Consider the following 22,978-nt stretch of genomic DNA (forward strand, 5'->3'; position numbering starts at 1 on the left):
TCGAAACCATACAACTTTTGTCTGAAACATTTTTCTCTCCCGGGCTTGGTTTTCGAGATATTCGACTGGATGGATTAAAATGGTCCACCCTGTATACTTAGGCCGGTATTCATTTAAGGTCGTCTTAAGAGCTCGTTCAACCAATAAAATGATGCTATGCGGCTACTTCATTGGTTGAACGGGATCTTAAGATGGTCTTAAATATAAGATCGGACTATGAATACCGACCTTAAAGTCACTAAACCGGGCGCGCGTTTAGCTATCGCAATGCTCAAGGCCACTTGCACCAAACTTCGATTAGCTTAATCGTTGATTAAACTATATCTTTGTCTTTTTCAGATAAGTTCAAGAGAAAGAGAGGAACATATAAGTTAATCGGTGATTAAAGTTAATCAACGTTAGTGCAAATGGCCCTCAGTGCTCAGTCCTCAATCCATTTTATATGTCTATAGCACAGACTAGAAGTCTGTGGTCTATGGTAACAACAGACCACAGACCGTTATGCTGTAGACCAGTTTGAAATCATCGGAGTCCGGAATAATTTAGAATCGCGAAGTGATTGCAATTGTTTTCATCTGCAGGATTTGTTTGGCATAATTTACATTGTTGCTTCAAATAGCAGTTAATAAAAGGACATATGAGAATGTGAAAAGACGAATAAAAAAAATATGGAGGAAAGCCAAGCTGTATAAAAAGAATTCAAATTGGAAAAATAATTACTTTTATACAACAGACAATTTCTTAATTAAAAGGATAAATCTTTTGTGTTTATACTCTTGAAGAAACAGAAATTAAATTACAAAACATTTATTCTATAGTAAGTATTGTATTACTAAAGACACAAAAGGCACAATTGTGCTTAGGAAAATAAATTGTATGGATCATTTATAAAATTCACTTTTATAGTCATTTCTTTTATATTAATCTGGTTGAAAGAATCAATTTTATATAGATATTGTGAATGATATAATTATTACACTTTGTTTTTTTTTTTAAGTACTTTGAAAAAGATTTTGTTTTTTGATATAATTTTTATTAAAACTTACATGAGTTTATATTTTTAGCACAATTTGTGTAAAAATGTTTCGAATAAGAAGTACAGCATATCAATCTGATCATTCTACGTTGAATCAATCTAAGAGCACAGGTTAGTCAAAATTTTTCTTTTTTTGTGTGTATTCTTATTGGTATAATAATTCAATTATCAAGTTTAGTTAATTGAAAAATAAATTATAAATATATAAAATCTATATATAATGCTATTAATTAATATATAAATATACTCAAAAATTATATAGTCATATTATATTTCATAAATTTTTATTTTTTCTTTGTACTATTTAAAGAAAATTAATGTTTTTTTTTTTTTTTCAATTTTAGTACGAGAGATATCCAAACCTGTAAAAATTAAAGAACTATTTGGATCATGTAAGCAGTCCCAAAATGGCCAAACAAGTAATGACAGGTTTTTTATATATACCAAAAAATTTTTTAACAGTATATATATGTATATATATGTGTGTGTGTGTGTATATATATAGAAAGAGAGAGAGAGAGAATATATTGTGAATTGATATTTATATGAATTTTCTTTATTTTAATGTTTATATTATTAACAAATCAACATATTTTCAGATTCAGCTGTTAAAATTAGATTACCTGAAAGACTTACTCCTTATTTGAAAAATATGTCAAATAAGAAAAAAAATGGTCAGTATAGCCAACTCATTTTCTAAATCTATAATGCTATTATTTCCTTATTGCTCATTCAAATAAGATTGATCTGACACAATGACTGTATTCTGAAATTGCTCATTCCACATACATTTGTTTTCACAAATTTTATTAAAATTAGTATCAGGTGTTTTATAAATTTCTTTTGGAATATTACTGTTTTGTATCTTAAATATTAATACTTTTTTTTAATATTAATAATTTCCTCACTATTTGTATTGTCTTTACTATTAATATTGTTAGATTTTTTTTTGTTTCTTTTATATATTATATATTTATTGTAGCAACTGCCATATTCTTTTTTTATATTTCCTTTATTTATTATATTTTTTTCTGTACAGAGACAAACATACTTGGAAAATTATCTTGTAGTAAGAGAAATGTACGGCGAAATTTAAATTTCACGAAAATACCAGTTCCAGCGATTAAAATTGGGATGCCCGTAACAAGCAGAAATGATTTAAATGATAATTTAAAAGAAGAAAACTCACATTTGTCTACAAGAAAAAGTTGTTTACTGCCACCGAATACTGTAAAAGATTTGTATATTAAAAACAAATCCAAGCAAAGCAAGTCTATGTTACCTCAAACGTGCATCTCAGGATATTCTATGTGTGACAACAAGTATCTTAGAATATCTGAGGAAACAAAAAGTTGCCCATCTTCTGTGAGAGTTGCAAATGCGCGAATTAATTCTGCCATACACAAAAAAGTTAACAAAACAGTAATACAACGTATGTCGTCGCAAATGTTTACTGTGAACGATCAGTCCGGGATAGATATTTTACATTCAGATTGTACAGACTCGAAGAATGATGCAGTCAGAAAAATTCCTGATGATTCACTTAATGTTAAGGAAAAGAAATGCTTGTCTACGACTACAAACAATTATAGACAAGACTTGCATCAATCTATACAAGATATTCATATAATAAATCAATCATTGAATTTAAACCATAGCATTAACAAGAATGATGAATATGTTATTCGTAAGACAAACCTTACAGTTTTGGCATCTGAACTGAAACATAGTATTTGTAAATTAGAAAAAGATATATTGCCAAATTTAAGATTTATGTTTACTACTATTATGGATATATTATCTACAATAAATATAACAGATGAGGTAAGCGATAATACCACGATTATGCAGCAAATGACTGAAAATTTAAACGATCATATAAAAATTAATAATATAAACACAAAATCGCTATGTATGATTAGTAATATTAATACTGAAGATAATATTAATGTTCAGGAAAATCTTAATATTGAAGAAAGTATTAATCTTGAAAATAATATTCCAAAAGAAATTCATAAAACGCCTGATACTAATTTAATAAAATTTGTAAAAATAAATGTCTGTGAAAAGAACAATTCCAAGATTCAGACATCATATCAGATGGATCTTACTTCTGATAGCAATAAAGAAAATGATAGTTTTGTGGATTTAGAAAATAAACTGGATATCACGAATATAAAATCTAATACAATGATTGTATCACTTAAAAAAAGCATTCCTGAGTCAAGTAAATACAAAAACAAGAAAGAAGAGACACCTTTAAAGGAATATATGGCTTTAAAGTCACGTATGAGTTGTTTGTTAACACCTAATATTAAACATTTTAATTGTTCACAATCAAAAAATGATGATTTATATTCTGAAAGTGGTGATGCAAAAGCTTGCTTGTCAGGTAAAGTACTTGCAGAGCTTTATAATTTGTATAAAGATTAGATTTTGTATATATCAGTTGATTTTCTCTATTTTAAGATTATTTTCTAAAGACTGAAACTTTTCTTAATATTGAAATATTAATCTTGAAGAAGATAATACTTAAGTAATATTTCAAAAGAAGTTTATAAAATGCCTGTTATATATTATTGCATGTGAAAAAGCAGTGCAAGAGAAGAATCTTATAATGCTGTGATGCGATTAATGTAGATGTAGAATGACTTTTAAAAAAAACAATTGGCTTGAAATAGATAAATTTTAGAAAATAGAAAAAATCGACTGTATATATACTGTATGCCTTGTGCATATATGACTCATGTATACTGTATACCTAATATTAATGTTTTGATAAGTTGCAATGTGGGATAAATAATCTATATTTAAAATAGAGTATTGTTTTGTACATATGTGAGCGTGCACACGCGTGTATGTGTGTTGTGTCATCTATAAAAAATTTTATAACTTATATGAGAGATGTATATGACTTTTTTAAATAAACATTATTGAGAATAAGGATATGAAATAATTACTGAGAAACATATTGAGCTAAAGAATTTTTATAAATTTTATATAAATAAATAATTTAAATTAAGGGTTGACAGGACCGAGAGGCAATTTTAGTACAGAGATATGGCATGAAGATGCTATTTGATCTCTCTTGAAGAAAGCAGTAGTGTAACAAGGCTAACGGGCGCTCACTTTTTGTAAATTTTATGTTTGCATATCTACATGCATATGTATGTCAAATATAGTTAAAATTGTGTAATTAAATATGTGCTAATGGATAATAACCACAGATTTCTATATATTACTAGACTGCTAATTCCTTATATATAAGGCGGCTCTAATTTTATGTACAAGTGTATATGGTATCTCTTTTTGCGCATGCGCTATAATGGCGCGTGTTGCCTCAAAGAGTAAGGGCCTTAGCAGAATGGCTGACTTAGGGCCAATTTCACCATCGCCGGTTAACTCTAACTACAGGTTAAACTATATCTTTGTCTTTTTCAGATAAGTTTAAGAAAAAGAGATGGTGAAATTGGCCCTTATACTCTGCGTTTGAATTTCACTGCCAGTAAACTGTCAGTACTAAAAATCTATAGTTTACGTAACATACACTATACATTTCTTAGTACTGGCAGTTACTGGCAGTGAAATTCGAACGCAGAGAATGTCTTAAGCAAAGAGTAAAAAGAAACAGGAGGGAGCATATGGCTCGATCTAAACTGACGGAAATGCTTATATATACCAGCATAAAAGTGGACACTCAAAATGGCTGCTTATGGGCGCCAAAATTGAATGGCTTTTTGGAGATGCTAGTAGAATAAAGTTTTAAATATAAATATGGAATATACTTAATATTTTTAATAAAATCAACTCAATAAGATTAAATTAAAATATATAATTTTAATATGTAACAAATAATATATATTAATAATATTGAAATTTTAACACATTGTTTACTGTCCTTTAAATAGTATATCTAAATAAAATATTAAATTCTTGTTATATTGATCACAATTATTACCGATGAAATGTTATCCCATAATTTCGCGCTGTTGTTATGCCACAGACCTGACAATGCACCATAATTTTATTACACTATTTTTTTTAGAATTAAGGGTTGAGAGGACCCACGGTGAAGACCTCATGCGGAGACTTCGGAACTACAAATTCTTTTCGACGATATTTCGGCTATAAATTAAGAAAGAATCATATTTAACAATGATATTCTTATTCAGGAGGATTTCTCGCAGCCCGCTAAAGAGCGATTTTTTGGAAAAAAGGCTTAGAATAAAATTTCATAAAATTGACATGAATAAGGTATACTGATCGTGAATGAAGTATATAGACCAGATGCACCGATTATAATTATTATAAATTTTTAAAAACCAAAATGCAAAATCCGGCTTTTTAGCGGGGTAATAAACTTTACAAGGAATGTAGCAAAAAAAGTTTTATAAAGAAATACAACTTCTTTGAGACAAAATATTACCGAATAGAATATTGTATCTGTACCTAAAGTGCAAGTACAGCTAATTGTAAGAAATTAAGTTGGCAACACCGCTTGCTAAGGAGAGACGATGAAAGACAATAATGTCGTCTTCGTCTCTCTTAAAATGCAATGATGTTTGTACGTATACGGACATACACCAATACATTAAATAAGAATTCATTTCTCAATGTTGGTGACAGTGACGCAGGAATTTTCTCGTCGGTCCTGTCGAACTCCGTAAAGTTAGCCGGACCACTTTGATTTTTTTATAATTAAAATTAACTAATCGTTTGGAAATCGTGTGGAAATGATCAGAAATTTAATTAAAACGTTTGGAGAATTTTTATTTTTTTTATGGGAGAGGAGCAGAGCCCCGCTCCTAATCGTGCAATGTCTAATCGTGCAGTGTCCAATCGTGCTGTGTTCAATTGTTTTCAATTTTTGACGCAAAACGAGGATTGTAGTGTGATGAGATATATCTTTAAGTTTGATTTTCTAGAAAACTATCACTTGTATGGTAAAAATGAATAGAACATAAAATGCATATTTCGGAGAGATCTACAACTTTTGTTTAAAACATTTTTCTAAATTTTCAGTATTTGATAAAATAAAACCAAAAGACGTCATTTTTTAACGATTTTTTATGATTTTCACCATGAAAATGAAATTGTCGGTAACTTTTACTATTATTTTCGTAATCAGCATCAAAATACGTAAATATACGTGATGACAGCAAAATCGGGGGTTTGAGCTTTTCGGAATTCCATCCGCTGTCTGCTTTCTGCTTTTCTGCCAAAGTGTGAATGAGCCTTAAAAGAATTTGGAATTTTACCGCACATGATTTTTTTCATGTTTCGGATAAACTATGGACCTCCAAACGTTGTGAAGAATTTATTCGTGAGCACCTAACGATTCTGCATCGAATAAACTCTTGTTTAACTCCATTGGACGAAAAATAAAAATGTTTGGCAAACTATACATCGAAATTTTAATTATTTAATTAAAAAAAAGCGATGAACCTCTAAACGTTTTAATTAGATTTCTGATCATCTCCATACGATTTCTAAACGATTAGTTAATTTTAATTATAAAAAAATCAAAGTGGTTCGACTAACTTTACGAAGCTGTCCTGTCGACTCTTAATAATTATACAAAATAATACGCGCATGCATGTCTCTCTGACAACAGCAGCAGACGATGTTAATAAGCGGCAAAAAAGTAGACACTTAAGATGACGGCTTTCGTCAGTGATTTGGCTAGCCCCCCACTACCGATACATTCCCTCCCTTTGACTATGATTGCGTTCCGATATTCACTGCCAGTACTGAAAATCTATAGTGTACGTGACGTAAATTATAGATTTTCAGTACTGGCAGTTAATATCGGAACGCAGCCTATATTAGAAACCCTCTAATAAGAATCTCGCCATAAGGCAATCTGGGCAAAATTTTGCGAGAGAGAAAGATATATATTCACTATTCTTTTCTCTCTTACCTAACTAAACCCTAACCTCTTTTAACGCGCTGACCGCTGATGTTATAATGTTTGTGATAGTAGTTTATGTTTTCTCATTAGATACACAAATATTATATTTCTTAGGTTTTCATAATGCTTGTGATAACAGTTTGTTTTCTCATGAAAATAAAGCAATTTATTATTTCATGTTTTATGTGTTTATTTTTTTTATTTTTATTTTATTTCGTTAAATTTTTATGCAATTAATAAGGATTAAATTTAATTAAAGATTTTATTTAATTACTAAAAATTAAATATAAACAGTTTTTTATTATATATATTATTTTAATGTTTAATATAAAAAGATTATAATATTTAGTTCTAAAACGTTTATTTTTTATTTATGTTACTGAAATATAATGTTTATGCTAATAGTAAGATTAATATGATTCAAATATGAACGGGAATTGCCCAGATATAGAGGACCAATCAAAAGTGGATATCTTATGGCAAGACTCTTATTAGAGGGTCTCTAATACTTATATAGTCAAAGCTCCTTCCTGTTTCTTTTTACTCTTTGCCACCCATACATTCCCTCCTGTTTCTTTTTACTCTTTGATATTTAGCAGACAAAATACAATATGCTGCTGCAGTCGCCATATTAGGTACCGCACCAATCAAAAAGACGGACGCAGTTGGCGTTTCTCTGTTATTTAGGACTCTAATCTAGTGTATGCATATGAAAATTTCATCGGGGAGATTCTTCATTGGTTGTCGATTTGGAGGGTAGAATTTCTACGCTATCATTAAGCAAGAGCAACAGATGAGTGATTTAACACGAGCACGTGTTTAATTTCTGAACGCCTTTCCGAAATATTCTGTCTGCCTCTAAATCATTTTGTTTCTCAACAAAATGAAGCTCTTCGAGGATCCCATTTTTAAAGCAAAGTACATGAAAAACAAACTCCGTGTAAAACGATGGGAAAGTGATTTTATGGAAAAATATGGACGCAAACCTAGCAAAGTATGTTGTTTCTCGCTTTTTGTTCTCAATTGATGTTACATAGCGGCTGTTTAATTTCTATCTTTCATTTACAGTCATGTCAGTCGTATATTAAGTAAATAGAAAAAAATTTAGAATTATATTCAGTTTTAAAAGTAGGCAGTAGCCTAGACACAAGTTCAGTACTTAAAAAAATTTTGAATTTTTATATACGTTGTGTATTATTAATAATATTTTGTACTATATTAATGATGTAACATATGTTCCTGTATTGTATTTACATTGATGCATTTTTTATGCATGTATTTTATTTGGTTTTTTTTTTGGCAACTTTTAGAATGACATAAAAGAAGCAGATATATCTATCAAAGAAGCATATAAGATATATTGGAAATTAAAAACCAGTGCGCTTCAGGAAACTCTTACGGATATTACTTTCTGTGATGATACAGAAGACAATATTACTAACAATTTGTTGCAAAAATCAATAAACGATCTGGATAAGATTCCAAGTTCAAAAAAAAAATACAAAAGATACAGAAAACATAGATTCACATGATGATAAATGTTTTACAGAGATTGAGTGCTCTTTCAATCAGTCTAATACATCGATAAATGTTGAAGGAATCTGGGGAGACAATTTGAACAAGAACAAGGAACAAATGCCAAAGAGAAAGCAAACCCTATTGATTGGTAAAAGTTCGTCTTTTCAATTATCTAAAAATAAGTTTGAAAGTTCAACCTTTACTAAACGAAATCCGAGGAAATCATTGTCATCAACTAAAATCAGGAACAAAATTGAAAACAATACTAACTCAAACATTGATCAGACAGCTGTGAGCGGCAAAAATAGCTTTGACACAACAGTTAATGAGATGAAGTCCATGTTTGATGAATCGATAAAATTAACATTTGAAGAAAACAAACCTGACATTCAACATTCCATCAATACCATCCAACAATTAGCAAATGGCCATATAACTTGTGTGAATCGTAATTTAAATGGCGGCTGGCTTGATCGATGCACAAAGGAAAGTAATTTGAACATGGAAACCATCAATTTACAGAGATTTTCTGACACAAACGATTCTGGAGTGGAATTAATGGAATCTAGCATTCACTCCCCAAAGTCATACTCTGTTACAGCGTTCCAAGTCTCTGATGAAGATTTTATATGCAACAGTGATTCCGAAGACGAGGGCAGGAAGAAACGTATCAGAAATTTTAAAAAGCTGACCAGTCAAGATGATAGTCATCCCAAAAAACGACAATGCATTAAAATTAATTTCGATTCCACGATTATTCAGTCTAACGATATAATCGATAACGATACATTCAAGCAGACTTGTCATGTTAATGCAAGTTCTAATTTAATCTTAAAAAATAAATATAGTGAAAATGCAGCTAATGACAATATTAATACATTTAAGTTAACTAATGATATTAAAACCAGTCTCAATATATTGAATGAATCAATTAAGATTGAAAACAATATAGTTCCTTTAAGTTCAAACGTCGAATCGAATGTTATCAATAACGACAAAGAGATATCTGAAAATATTTGTCAGACTGAAACTAGTCAAACAAAAAGTCAATTTAAAACGACAGATATTCCTAAGTCAACTGATCTTACAAATCAGCAAGACACTTTGATATCTGATGAAAAACGAGTAAGACAAGCTACGTCATGTCGAAGAGCGAAACAAGTATTGCTTGATTCCAATCCTAATTATGTAGAAGAGAAAATTAAAAAGACAAAAGTGAAAACGAGTAGTGGTCGAGTACGAACAGTCCGTTAAAAAATCTACAAGTCAGCCAAATAAAAAAAAAGAACAATGAAGAAAAATGCGATGTGAGAAAAAGAAGAAAAGATGAAAATTCAGGGAAGAATAATGAGCAAAGTTCAGGCTTGGAAACATATGAGTTTCCAGCGTACGACATGAAAATATTGCAAACGATTCCTCGCTTTGCAATAAAGCCGACGGAGAGTAGCGATCTTGTCGCGCAACTTTCCGAATCATTTCGTATTGACGCGTTAGAAGGAGATATTTCGAAAGACATACTTTCAAAAGCAAGTACTAAGCCGATGGAAAAGCTGAAGAAGAAAATGGATACCGGGACGATGAACGATAATTTCGTCAGGATAAATTTGAAGAAGAAGGTGTTTGTGCGAGGCAAGAAGAACTTCAATTTATTCAAGTATAAGAGGAATCAGTGGAAACATAGGAAGAAGTTAACATCCAGTTTGGATGCAGCTGATTTGATCGACAAAAATGGCACGACGTGTTTCAAGTGCGGTGAATTTGGGCATTTTTCTAAACGTTGCACAACTTCCAGGAACGCTACTCTTCTACCTTTGAATGAGATCGACGAATTTAGTTCGAATTTTCTGACTCTGGAGGAAACTGAGAAGATGGCCAGTGAGAATATGCAAGGATCATCTTATTCTGTTATGAAGATTTCATGTTCTTTGCAACACGAAGAAGAAAAAGAAGACATGGCAAAGTTAGTCGATGACGACTTTGCAGACGTCAGTAAGAAAGATACATTAATTTTCCAGCATAAAATACCACAGGAATTATTGTCCCGATTATTACCGCCTGAAAGAGAAATAGTTGATCCCCTATATTCTGTGAACGAAAAAGATAATCTTATCAAAACCCGACGGAAGTCTTCGAGGCGCTACACGTGTTTGGTCATAAAAATTTTAGATTCGGTCAAGAGAAGACAATAATGAGGATTTTATCTGGCCAGTCTACTCTAGTGATGCTATCGACGGGCTCTGGGAAATCTTTATGTTACCAATTACCAGCGTATCTGTATTCCCAGCATTCCCGCTGTATTACTCTAGTAATTTCGCCATTGGTATCCTTGATGGACGATCAAATAACGAGCATGCCCAAAGTTTTGTCCGCTGCATGTTTGCATACCAATCAGACACCGAAGATAAGAGAGCAGGTGATGCAATCGGTGAGGGATGGTAAAGTAAATGTTCTTTTGGTGTCACCGGAAGCAGTGGTGGCTGGTGAAAAATCCACCGGTTTTGGCGCCCTCCTCAAACAGCTACCGCCGATTGCGTTTGCCTGCATCGACGAGGTCCACTGTATCTCCCAATGGTCGCACAATTTTCGACCGTCCTATCTGATGATCTGCCGAGTGCTTAAGGAGAAGCTACGTGTGAAGACGATATTGGGACTCACGGCGACTGTCACAAAGACCACTGCGGAAAGTATAGCGAAATATTTGGACCTACTTGACGACATGGTTGGCGCTATATCGGACGTGCCCTTGCCTAGGAATCTCGTCTTAACGGTGTCCAAGGATGAGAACAAGGACCAGGCGTTGATCGCATTGTTGAAGAACGACAGATTCCGCGAACTCGAATCGGTGATAGTTTACTGCATTCGTAGAGAAGAATGTGAGAGAATAGCAGCTTTATTAAGAGTATCGCTACAGGTAAATATTAAGATTTTCCTCATTATAATCAAAAGTTGTAAAATAAATAATTTCTTCATATCCTACTTGAGTAAAAAAACTTACGCGGTTTATTTTTTTTTATTCGCACGAATAAATCTGTACACACAGGATTCGCGAAATCCTGAGAAGCCGAAGGCGAAAATATCTTCGATAGCGGAAGTTTACCACGCTGGTATGACAGCTCATAAACGCAAAATCGTGCAAAAGGAGTTTATGAATGGCAAAATTAAAATTGTGGTTGCTACCATTGCATTTGGAATGGGCATCAATAAATCGGACATTCGGGCTATCATTCATTACAATATGCCTGGTACCTTCGAAGGATACGTTCAAGAGGTCGGCCGTGGCGGAAGAGACAGTATCACAGCACATTGTCATTTATTCTTGAATCCTGCGGTATCGTATTTGTTTGAAATTTCAAAATTACTCTCTCTAGAAAAATCTCTAAATATCTCTCATTCATCTTTAATTCTCTGCTTTATTAATCTAATGTATTATTATTCCTAAAACATATAGCAAAATAGTGATAAATGGGAATTGCGCAGACACATATGTGCGAACGGTGTTGATAGACATACGATCAGACATCTACTCCAAAAAATCTTCATTCCTTGCTCTTGCAAAAAAATCAATGGAGAAAATTCCAATCGGAAGTGTCCTGGTCACGAAGTCGCCCTTCCAGTCGATGAAATCGTTCAAGATCTTGATATTACGCAAGAAATAATTTCGACATTATTATGTTATTTGGAACTACACCCAAAAAGTTTTATTACCGTGTTGTCGTCTGTATATGTTCGGGCGCGAATTTCCAGTTACAATGGACCACAAGCACTTAAACGAGCAGCGCAATCTGTAAGATTTTATTTAAATTATCAGTAATATTTTATCGATGATAGTAAAGAGTAGTCTCTCTTTTTGTTGTGGAAAAAAAGGTATACTTTTATAAGAGTAGTAACATAGTATCAGATAACAAAAACAAATTAAGAAAAAAATATTGAAAAAAAAAATATGTACGAAGTGAGGAAAAAGTATGAAAACCCTGCAAAATCTTGAAAAATATAAATTTTAGAAAAATATTTCAGAAAGTTGTATGGTTTCGAGATGAACATAAGATGGTGTCATTGATTTAACCTTCAATCGTTTCTTGAAGGTCACTTTCAATTTCTTAAATGGAACACCCTATTTTTAATTGCATATTCTTAGGGAGACTTCACACCTTGGCAGAAAAGCAGTAAGTATTCAAAACTTGCATTGATAGTAGTAATACAATGGAAAAGTTTTTGTTGTACTGCTTACTTCCAATACGAGTTCTAATTGGCTTTTGCTTTTCTGCTTTTCCGCCAAGGTCTGAATCCAGCCTTATAGCTTATCTCGAAAGTTTTCCAAAACACTATAAAACTTCTTTTGGTTAAGCATGAAATTCCTGAGATATTTTAAGGTCATGATACTTTTTAAAATATGAAATAAATGAAAAAAATGAATAGATCTTGCCTTAAATGGCCGAATCCTTCCTTGATCTTGCCTTAGATTCTTTTTCTGTAAAATATATTTTTCGAGATTTTTCCATTTTCCATACTTTTTCCTCACCCTGTATAAACGAGAAAAAAGAATGAATTTGTATAAATAAATTCGGAGAAGTTCGTACAATTGCGTAAAATGGAGGAAATTAATAAATCAGACAATCGAGCGCTAAAGTTCCTTCTAAGTAATAAATTAATAAGAAAAATCATTATTTTTGAAACAATTTTGATTTTAGTCCCTACCACTTGCAATGGCGATAGCGTTAGACATGCAGAAAGGAATTTCGCACGAGGACAGCAACATAATAGAATTTTCTGTGATCGACATTGCATCGGCCATCGGTTGGGATAGTGGAGTAGTAAAGAGCCATCTTAAAACATTGGAATGGACGACAGGAGGTAAATATTCCACCAAGTTTTTGAGAAATATGTTTAACTTCTTTTTGGAATGTGCTTCATGTATGTGACGGAGAACGTATTTCACAGTTGATGAGAAGATGAAACGCTCAGCTATATCGGTGCAATACGATAAACTCGGTTTACGAGTGAAAGCACCAGGTGATCTGACCGACATGGAATTGGACGAGGCTCTTGACGCATTAATCGCTCGTACTCGCTCCCAGGAATCTTTGCGTTTGCAGCAGCTCGAGCTTATATCTTTCGCCTTTGATAAGATCAACGTACCGACAATTAAGCATTGTTCGACCTTAGACGACGATGTCATGAGAAGATCAGAGAAGCTAAAAAATATTATCAGACAATATTTTCAATCGGATTCTCTTTTAAACGATGTTGATATCGGTTTTCAGGTATGTTCGTTAATGTGAAATCTATTTGGAATCTTTCATTGTTAAAGTATGAAGAATATATCTTTATTCACTTGTTTTATACAGGATAAGGTGACGAATGAGGAGTACATCGCTGCCGATGTGCGCAATTTGATAATACGTTATAGAGATACGAAATTCACTGGCCGCGCTGTAGCTCGCATCTTTCAAGGAATACAAAGTCCGAATTATCCCGCACTAATTTGGAGCAAGTGTCGATTTTGGAGGACACATCTCGCTGCAGATTTCAACGTCATTTGTAAAATCGCAACCAGAGAAATTCTAGCATTACGATAATGAAATTAGTTAATAGTTAATAGTAATATATTATTGAATAATAATATTAATTAAATTCTTTCTTTATTTTTATTATCTCAACTTTTATCGAAATAAATTTTCAATAATGCAATAAAATTGAGAAATGTGAAAAATTATTAGTGGAAAAAGGATTATTTCTCTTTAAAAATCTCAACGTATGTATTCGATTTGACGTTAATCCATCGAAGTTTATCAGAAGAATAATTGTGTAATAAAATGCACATTAAAGAAATAACGTAGTAACTTGTTTTATATTTGAAAATATCATGTAAAAGCATTTTAATGGAAAAAAATATGCATTTTATGAGATACAAAGTACATTTAAAATTACTGTAGCAATTAATTTTACACTTGTTAAATCTCGATAAAGAATTTTAATATAAACTTTTCTAGATTGTAATATTAAACAAGAAATAATGTAAAATGTTTTTCTGTTTGGTGTATTATAATGTTTTCAATTCTTAAAAAAGAAATATCGATTACTCTTAAAAATACAAGATGTGGAACTTTACAAAGAAATAGATTAGCCACTTGCGTCGTTATAATCTCCCTCCTCCCTTCACCTATGAAGAAAAATATAACAAATATAAAAAATATAATAGTTACAATGTATATAACTGTTGTATATAAAATATAACAGATTTTTATAAATCGTCAAAAAGATGTTATCGTGACTATCGTGATCATTTTTAAAACTCTGCGACGCTTATCACTTGATCATCAACCCAGGTTCACGTTACTACTCTCTTCATGTAGTTGCACTGACGCAGAAATTTGTGCATCCGAATTTGATGCATTTTACCAACACGATTCATGCAGGTCTCGTTCTGACAGAGAGCGCAGAACTCGGCAGAGATGTCGTGAAACGGTGAACGAAAATATACGTTGGCGTTCTTCAGGGTTTTGTTTTTGTGATGTGCCCATACATGCAGAATTACCTTAATGTGGAAACAGCATGAAAAATCAGCCTTGACGGCTATGTTTACGGAGAAGTAAACATTTTTCAAAACATTTCGACGGATTTACAATACCTCAAAAAGCATTAATAAGGCAAGGAACCAGCGGAAATAGATGATGGCCGGTAAGAACAGACAGATGGGATTTATCTGGCCAAAGGAGGCACCCGCTGGAACTGGCTCTAGCTCTGTTAAATGACGTTTTTTCGAAGATTTTTCCTTTACCTCCTTCGGTATCTGCAAGAAATGAATTGTTTATTGCAATAAAACAATACTGGAAGCAACTTTACTGACTTCAATGACTTTTGAAATGATTAAAGTCATAATTTATAGCACTGAGCAAAAATTTAGGTTTTAATCATTAATTATTTATAAAAAAAAGTATAGAAATAAAGTTAGTCATAGCCTGATGCTTCAAATGTAAAAAGTCTAATGTATAGTACCGTATAAATTCTTCACGAAATCAAGATCTATTGTTTTGAAGCAGTGGATGATGGGTGATATAGGGTGGATTTCCATCGTTACATAATAAACATTTTGTGTTTTGTTTTTTCATGTTTTCTATTACAACATTGTTTACATTACTGACTCTTTTATGGGATTATCTCATAGATAAAGTATATTTTCGTATATACGTCCATTTCCGTTGAAGATTGAAAAGATTGGAATAAATTACTTAAACATATATAAAAATATAGTGATCATCTTGATGTTGTAATGAAGAACAAAGAAATGGGTCATAAAATGTTCGTTGTGTAAGTACAGTCCCTAACAGCACATGTTCAAAAGATGTTTATAAGAAATTCATAGGATGTTAAAACATGCTTTAACATTCTATGGTTCTCTTATAAACATTTTTTGAACATATGTGCTGTTAGGGGTGGAACATTTGAATATCTCGAATAGAAAAAAAAGAAGACTCCTTAAAGAAAAAAAAAAAGAAAAAAATGCAATTTCAGTTTTTCGGTGCATCATGTAGTATTTACGAAAAAAATAAGTCATAAAAAGTCAATATTGTTATACCATTCAACTTTTGTACGTACAATTTCTTTCTTTTTTGAATAGAGACGAATGCTCTAATAAAATTGGTGCCAATTGCATGATGCACCCTGCATATACATATATTTAACCTGCGAATACACTGTGTACAAACATTATATGATAGCTATCTTATTTTGCGAATTTACATAAATAATTAATTTCATAACAGTATTAATTAATTTATTTTTACGATCGATTAAAAATATAATAAAACAAGAAATATTGGTTAGAGTTTCAAAAGTCAGAAAATTTAAAAATAAATTTTTTTTAATAAGAAACTTATTAACAAAAGATGATATCAAACTATATTATAGTTATCAAGAGCTAAGAACATCGATCGAGCTCGGTGAAATTCGTTTCGTCTTTTTACCAACCATAGGTTGGCAATAGTCGGGAGTAAAAAGAGGAGACACAGACGCGGAAAATATTCTTCCAAGTACCTGAAATGGCACTCTCCTAAGATGATGACCTCTGACCATCCTGTTGTCTATGAGGCTGACTTCCGGCTCTCCAGTCTCCGCGTCATTCATCGCCATCGAGTCGATTGATGATTGACGGATGTCACAATCAACGAACGGGTGGATCAAATCCTCACCAGTTTCTTCATCTACATATATCCGATTCTCCATATCGATTCCTCGTTCACGCATTCAATAAAAAAAATTGGTCGTGTTAAAAGTGTTCGCCTGTCGATTGTTGGGTCTTCGGGGTCACGTTTCCCGGATGTCTACTTTGCACGCGTTATGCAAATCGCGGACCACTCTGGTGGGGAGTAGATTCCTAAGTTAAGATTGAAAAACAATCTGCAACAACGATATTTTGATTTCATAGTATTGATTCTAGAACACAAAATTAACATTTGTTAATGTAATAATGTAATGTATAGTGTCATAAATACATAGATATATATTTCCGATATTAGATTTTCAAGAACAAACATTTTGCATGTTTTGCAAATTTATTATATGATAATTGATTGCGTTATAGATTATTTCTTCATATATATATCAAAAATCCAAATGAGAATATAATTCACAAATGCTCATTCAAGCACACATAAAAAGTGGTAATCGATAATAAATCCAATAAACAAGAAAGCATTCACACAATATTATTACTTATATTTTTAATGTATACAATAAAAATAATATATTGTTGCAAATAATGATGCGCTAATAATATTTTATAACATTTTACAGTAATGCTTTAATAATAATTTTTAGTCTTTTTAATGTTACAGATAGCATAAATAATTATTCTACGTGTGATTAAGTAAAAAATAAAATATAACAATAAAATAATTAAAAAATAATATAAAAAAATAGTTAAATTTTAATAAATAAATTTAATTTATATGGAAATTTTAATTTTTTGCTTCAAATAGATAATAAATGGACAATTTCTCATTCATCCATTTAGTTTCAAACAATTAGTTAATATTCTGAATTTTCGGTTCTGTATCAGAAATTGCTGATGATGAGCAATTACTAGCCTTTTGATTTTAGTAGCTATACTTTGCATTGTATTCATTGATGATAAAAACTTGAATACATGAAAATTTGAAACAATATATGTCACATAGCGATGAAAGAATTAATATCTAATGTTAGAAATAATTATATTATTATTATTATTATACTTATATAATTATATCATATTACATAAACGTTAGGCTGATATTATACAGTCGGACCTCTTATCCTACGACGCTCTTATGCTACGAAACCTCTTATCCTACGACAAAAAATCCTTTCATGCTACGACCGCGAAAGGGGAATTATACTCCCACTCTTAAATTTTTATCGTAGGATCAGAGGTTTAAGGGGAAGATTCCAGACCGAAAATGTCGTAGGATAAGAGGTCCGACTGTAATATATTTGTCATACGCATCATGATTAAAAAAGCAATATATTTACAACAATATATTGTTTTTTTATTTCAATAAACAAATTTTGAACTGATTGATTATATGTGCATTTTATAAATATTCTTATTATAATAAGAATGTTTATAAAATGTTAATAAAAACATTCTTATATAGCAAGAATGTTTTTTTTATAAATGTTTACAAAATGTTATCTAATAAATATCTAATATAAAACTATCAATTATTTACAAAAAGTTTATGTTTAAAAAGAATATTATTCCAAATATTTGTGGCTGATATATTTATCGTACGACAATAAGTAAGAAAAAAATATATACATATACACAGCGTGTCCCATTTTTTAAACATCTTTTAAATCAAAAATTTAGGAACAAATGGTTAGGCCGTGGTGGACCTATTCAATGGCCTCCTCGATTTCCAGATTTGACACCATTGGATTTTTTTTGTGTGGATATGTGAAGGACAAAGTTATGTTTGAACAGCCGACGACAAAAGAAAATAGGTATGAAGCAAAGGATACGCGATGCTTGCGCGTCAGTAACTGAAATGTTATTAAATGTTAGAAATAGTTTCTTGATTCGAATAAATGTTTACAACTCCATGGTAGGCAGTTCGAACATTTAATAAATTAAATAAGTCAGAATAAAGTATTGTTTTTTTTTATTTTATGTGATTATTCTCGAATGTTTCACGTAGTTATGAGTCAGAACTTCAAACTTAGTAACTTTTATTAACTTTATTTTTTATATTTAATTTTATAAAATTTTTTAAAATAAATTAAATAGATTAAACAAAAAGCTTATTATTTATTAATTTTAAACGAAAGAACAACATAATAAATAACACAATATCAATATAATATTTTAGATATAACATTATATAGAACAAACTTAACGTTTTTATAATAATTATGTACATACACAACATTAATATACAAATAGGAAAAATGAAGATTTTTATTTCCACTGGTACCAAGAAGAAATTTGACGAAGCCAACGAGGATTTTCGGCAATCCAATATCAACAATTTTGTTTGTTTATCCCTTTCATATTCAAAAAGAAAGCTTTATCTATAAATAATACTCGCTGAAAAATGGATCTTCTCTTAACTTTTGTGAAGCTTATATGTACAAAATATTCTGCGATTTTCGAAATTTTGATGTGGTTTGTGCCAATGTATGATTTATTAAATGTCCCATAATTATTTGATTCATAAGCTTTCTATTTATATTTTTCATACACTGACAATGAGTATAATGATTAAATGACAATATGACATATGTACGTCAGGCTCTAATCAGAAGGCACGAGTTAGAAGTTGGCCATATCATAGGACCGAAAATGAAATGGTAAACGTCGCCCGCAATATTTCAAGCCGGAAAATCTTATAATATATAAAATATTTATATTAAATCATACATCGTTGTATTCGTTTCAAACAACACTACACTTTTATTATATCAAAATATCTACATTATTATGTATACCTCTCCGTTCTTCAATACAAATAAATTTGTAATCAATCACTATTCTCACAATAAAGTTCAGTTCAAGCTATTTAATTTTATATATATATATATATATATATATATATATATATATATATATATATATGTTATAGTCTATCTCTTTTAGTTTAAAAGATAAAAGGGGGTAGCTACTTTCAGGTGGGACACGCTGTATATACATATATGTTTAGATCATTCACACAATGTTATCACTTAATTTTATAACATGTAACATTTTCAAATATATAGTTTTTAATGTTGTATCCAACGTCAAATGAATAAACTTTGAGTTACGTTTTAGAGATCTCGATAATGTTATATATGAAATAGAAAAGCAATATTGTTGTAAATAATGACGCGCTCATACGACAAATGTATAATCTCAAAATGTTGTTCTTACGTTTCTTCTTAATTGACAATGAGTAAAGTAAAATATTAAAAAATATATTTTTTATATACAGGGTGAGTCATTTTAATCAACGCACGCAATTATTTTGGAAACAAAGCATTTTAGAGAAAAATGTTTCAGACAAAAGTTGTATGGTTTCGAGGGAGCCATAAGAGGGTACCATTGGTTTGACCTTGAAGAGTTATTTGAAGGTCATATGAACGTCATGTTTAATTTTTTAAATGGGACACCCTATATATTATTGCATATTCTTGTAGTTTATCTCGAAAGCTTTCCAAAACACTATATAACCAAATGTTTTTTAGTGAAGTATTTTTCGAGTTATAAGGCTTCAAAGTTACAATATTTTGACATAAAATACAAGATATCTCGTAAAATATTCATTTTTCGATTATCTTACCCTAATACTTTTATGCACACAATAATGAGACAAATCAATTGATGTAATTAAAACACATAATTATCTCTAAGAAAAAAATCTGAATTTGCAATTAGCAGTTACACGCATACAAGAATATGCAATAATATATAGGGTCCCATTTAAAAAATTAAACATGACGTTCATGTGACCTTCAAATAACTCTTCAAGGTCAAACCAATGGTACCCTCTTATGGCTCCCTCGAAACCATACAACTTTTGTCTGAAACATTTTTCTCTAAAATGCTTTGTTTCCAAAATAATTGCGTGCGTTGATTAAAATGACTCATCTTATATCTAAAAAAATATTTTTTTTAATATTCGGAAATGTTATATATATTATTAGGTAACATTTTAAAAATATTTATAAAATATTGTGTTTATATAAAAAAATGTATATAAAATTAATATTTCAAAATATTAATTTTACATATCTTGCTTATTGGGTATCAATACATATAGTTGATTGCATTAAAAAGAAATCAGAGCACTATTTTCTGAAAGTAATATTCTAAAAAAATTATTTGTTTCTTTTTTTACCGATTCAATAATATTATTCGACAAAATCCTTAAACAGATTATAGGCTTCTTTTTCTATTACATCGGATTATATAATATTAATCATGCGTCCACAAAAACTGACAATGAATCTTGCAGCTATTAGTGGCATTAACAGCGAAACACATGCAACATATGTGCTTATATTTTTCTTGCATGTGGACAATTTTGCAAATGTACAATACATGACTCCGTGGTTTTTATAAACTGACAATCCTTTTTTTCTCTTTGCTTTCTTTTTAATGGAAAAAATCACTGGTATTTCAAAATGTAAATGTATAATTGGTTAATCTAACCAGTTATATAGTTACGAAACACATTAAATTCAAAATATAAAACCTTGACATGTTATATATGTGTATATATGTATAGATAATAAGCAAGGTTTAGAAGATACCAATAAAAAGGCAATAAAAACAATAAATTTATATTTAAAATTATTTAACTGTAATTAAAACTATTTAATAATTATCATTTAAATTATTTACCTAAAATAAGTAATATATTGTGTACTTGCTCTAGATAAACGAGTTTCTCACTCTAGATAAACATTTCAATGTGATTTTTGCGTTTCAAGAAAAAAATTAACAAAAATAATCTCTTACGTACAGAAAAATAATTTTCATCAATAAACTTACATAAATAGCGCATCAATTCACACTCGTTTCTCTTATATATGAAGCACAATTATCAAAGTAATTACGATAATGCAATGAGTTTTTTTAATATCGCAATCTTCCACACCCTCCAGTTGTGAGAAAAAAAAACATGATAAAACTCACAGAAAAAGAACTAACATTTCATTTAAAAATTATATAAAAAATTTTCTATATTTCTCTCATATATTATATTACTAATAAAGAATAAATATATACCACAGACTTATTGTTATCTATATTAAGTAATAATTCAAACTCATTATATTAATAAAAAAAAAACAATTTTAAACGATTATTCTATGTGAGAAATTAAAAAAAAACATTATATATGTATATATATATGTATATATATATATATATATATATATATATATATATATATATATATATATAGTGAAAGATATTTACACACACACATTTAATTAACGACTCAACATCCGAAAAAATACTTTTTATTGTTTTTTTTTGAGGTAATATATTATTTATATAATTATATACATATATTTAGTTATATGTATATATATATATATATATATATATATATATATATATATATATATATAACTAAACACACACGCACGCACGCACGCACACACACACACACACACACACACACACACACACACACACACACACACACACACACACACGCGCGCGCGCACGTACATATAAGTGGTTACATATACATAATACAAGTTCTAAAGAAATTAATTTGCCAATTATTGATGACTTCATAGATGAGCAAAAAATTAAATAATAGAGAAGGGAAATTTAAATATTTAAAAAAGTAAAAAATACATAAACTTGCAAATTTTTTGCAAAGAGACAAAAGTATAGTAAACACCCAGGTAGCACAGGTTCGTTTTATAAACGTTTTCTAAACGTATCCAATATTTTTTAAACGTCAAACACCAATAAGAAACGTTTCAACAGAAACATTTTTAAAACCATAGTTTAAGAAACGTATTTTTTACGTTTCTATAAGGCCTGATTGCATCAACATTATTTTGGCTTTAAACGAGACTTAAATATATATATATATATATATATATATATATATATATATATATATATATATATATCTGTTTTTATTAATTTAGAAAGAAAAATAAAGATAGATACATGTTTAAGTCGCACTTAAATCCAAAATAATGTTGGTACAATATCGGGCCTAAATAGAATAAAAATTAATGTTTTAATTCAAAATTATATATATATATATATGTGTGTGTGTATATATATACATATAATTTTGAATTAAAAAAATTAATGTATTTTTAATTTTAGATATTCATATTCATAGTCCGATTTTATATTGAAGACCGTCTTAATAATAAGTATACAGTCTTAATAATAATGTGTTGTAATTCAATCACAGAATCGTAATAACATATCTTAAGATATTATACTTAAAACGATCTTGAAATAAAAATAATGGACTATGAATATCGGAATGAATAGCGGGGTGATTCTCTCTCTC

The 22,978-nt window shown here is 30.1% G+C and overlaps 3 protein-coding genes across 5 annotated transcripts in view; 2 read left to right on the forward strand and 1 right to left on the reverse strand.

Annotated features, from left to right (window-relative positions):
• Positions 1-428: 428 nt before the first annotated feature.
• Positions 429-3,979, forward strand: LOC140664062 (uncharacterized). The gene is made up of 5 exons (XM_072888786.1): positions 429-817; positions 1,065-1,147; positions 1,381-1,455; positions 1,636-1,710; positions 2,076-3,979. Exons 2-5 carry the CDS (start codon positions 1,081-1,083, stop codon positions 3,467-3,469), a joined length of 1,611 nt encoding a protein of 536 aa, XP_072744887.1. The 5' UTR covers positions 429-817; positions 1,065-1,080; the 3' UTR covers positions 3,470-3,979.
• A 3,474-nt stretch (positions 3,980-7,453) lies between these two features.
• On the forward strand, positions 7,454-14,175 carry LOC140664051 (ATP-dependent DNA helicase Q4-like). Its single transcript, XM_072888773.1, is given in 11 exon segments — positions 7,454-7,941; positions 8,258-8,446; positions 8,448-9,686; positions 9,688-9,752; positions 9,754-10,577; positions 10,580-11,376; positions 11,506-11,793; positions 11,914-12,249; positions 13,154-13,316; positions 13,404-13,726; positions 13,811-14,175. Coding segments are annotated over 11 exon segments (4,566 nt in total). The 5' UTR covers positions 7,454-7,830; the 3' UTR covers positions 14,042-14,175.
• Positions 14,176-14,480: 305 nt separating this feature from the next.
• The window catches only part of LOC140664070 (uncharacterized), a 12,156-nt gene continuing 3,658 nt past the window's right edge, over positions 14,481-22,978 (reverse strand). For all 3 annotated transcript variants that reach the window (XM_072888799.1, XM_072888797.1, XM_072888800.1), the window contains exons 2-4: positions 16,500-16,862; positions 15,094-15,255; positions 14,481-15,000 (exon numbers count right to left, since the gene is read on the reverse strand). In XM_072888799.1, the coding sequence (XP_072744900.1) occupies positions 14,794-15,000; positions 15,094-15,255; positions 16,500-16,709 (579 nt within the window). In that variant the 5' untranslated portion in view covers positions 16,710-16,862 and the 3' untranslated portion in view covers positions 14,481-14,793. The remainder of the gene's footprint in view (positions 15,001-15,093; positions 15,256-16,499; positions 16,863-22,978) is intronic.

The sequence above is a fragment of the Anoplolepis gracilipes genome, chromosome 3, assembly GCF_047496725.1.
Source record: "Anoplolepis gracilipes chromosome 3, ASM4749672v1, whole genome shotgun sequence".
Classification (NCBI taxonomy): Eukaryota; Metazoa; Arthropoda; class Insecta; order Hymenoptera; family Formicidae; genus Anoplolepis; species Anoplolepis gracilipes.

What these genes read in the sequence shown, in the direction of transcription:
- LOC140664062 (XM_072888786.1), top strand. Translation starts at nt 1,081, where the DNA reads ATGTTTCGAATAAGAAGTACAGCATATCAATCTGATCATTCTACGTTG. An exon ending in GAATCAATCTAAGAGCACAG is followed by an intron (nt 1,148 to 1,380) that starts GTTAGTCAAAAT and finishes TTTCAATTTTAG; the next exon opens with TACGAGAGATATCCAAACCT. An exon ending in GTCCCAAAATGGCCAAACAA is followed by an intron (nt 1,456 to 1,635) that starts GTAATGACAGGT and finishes ACATATTTTCAG; the next exon opens with ATTCAGCTGTTAAAATTAGA.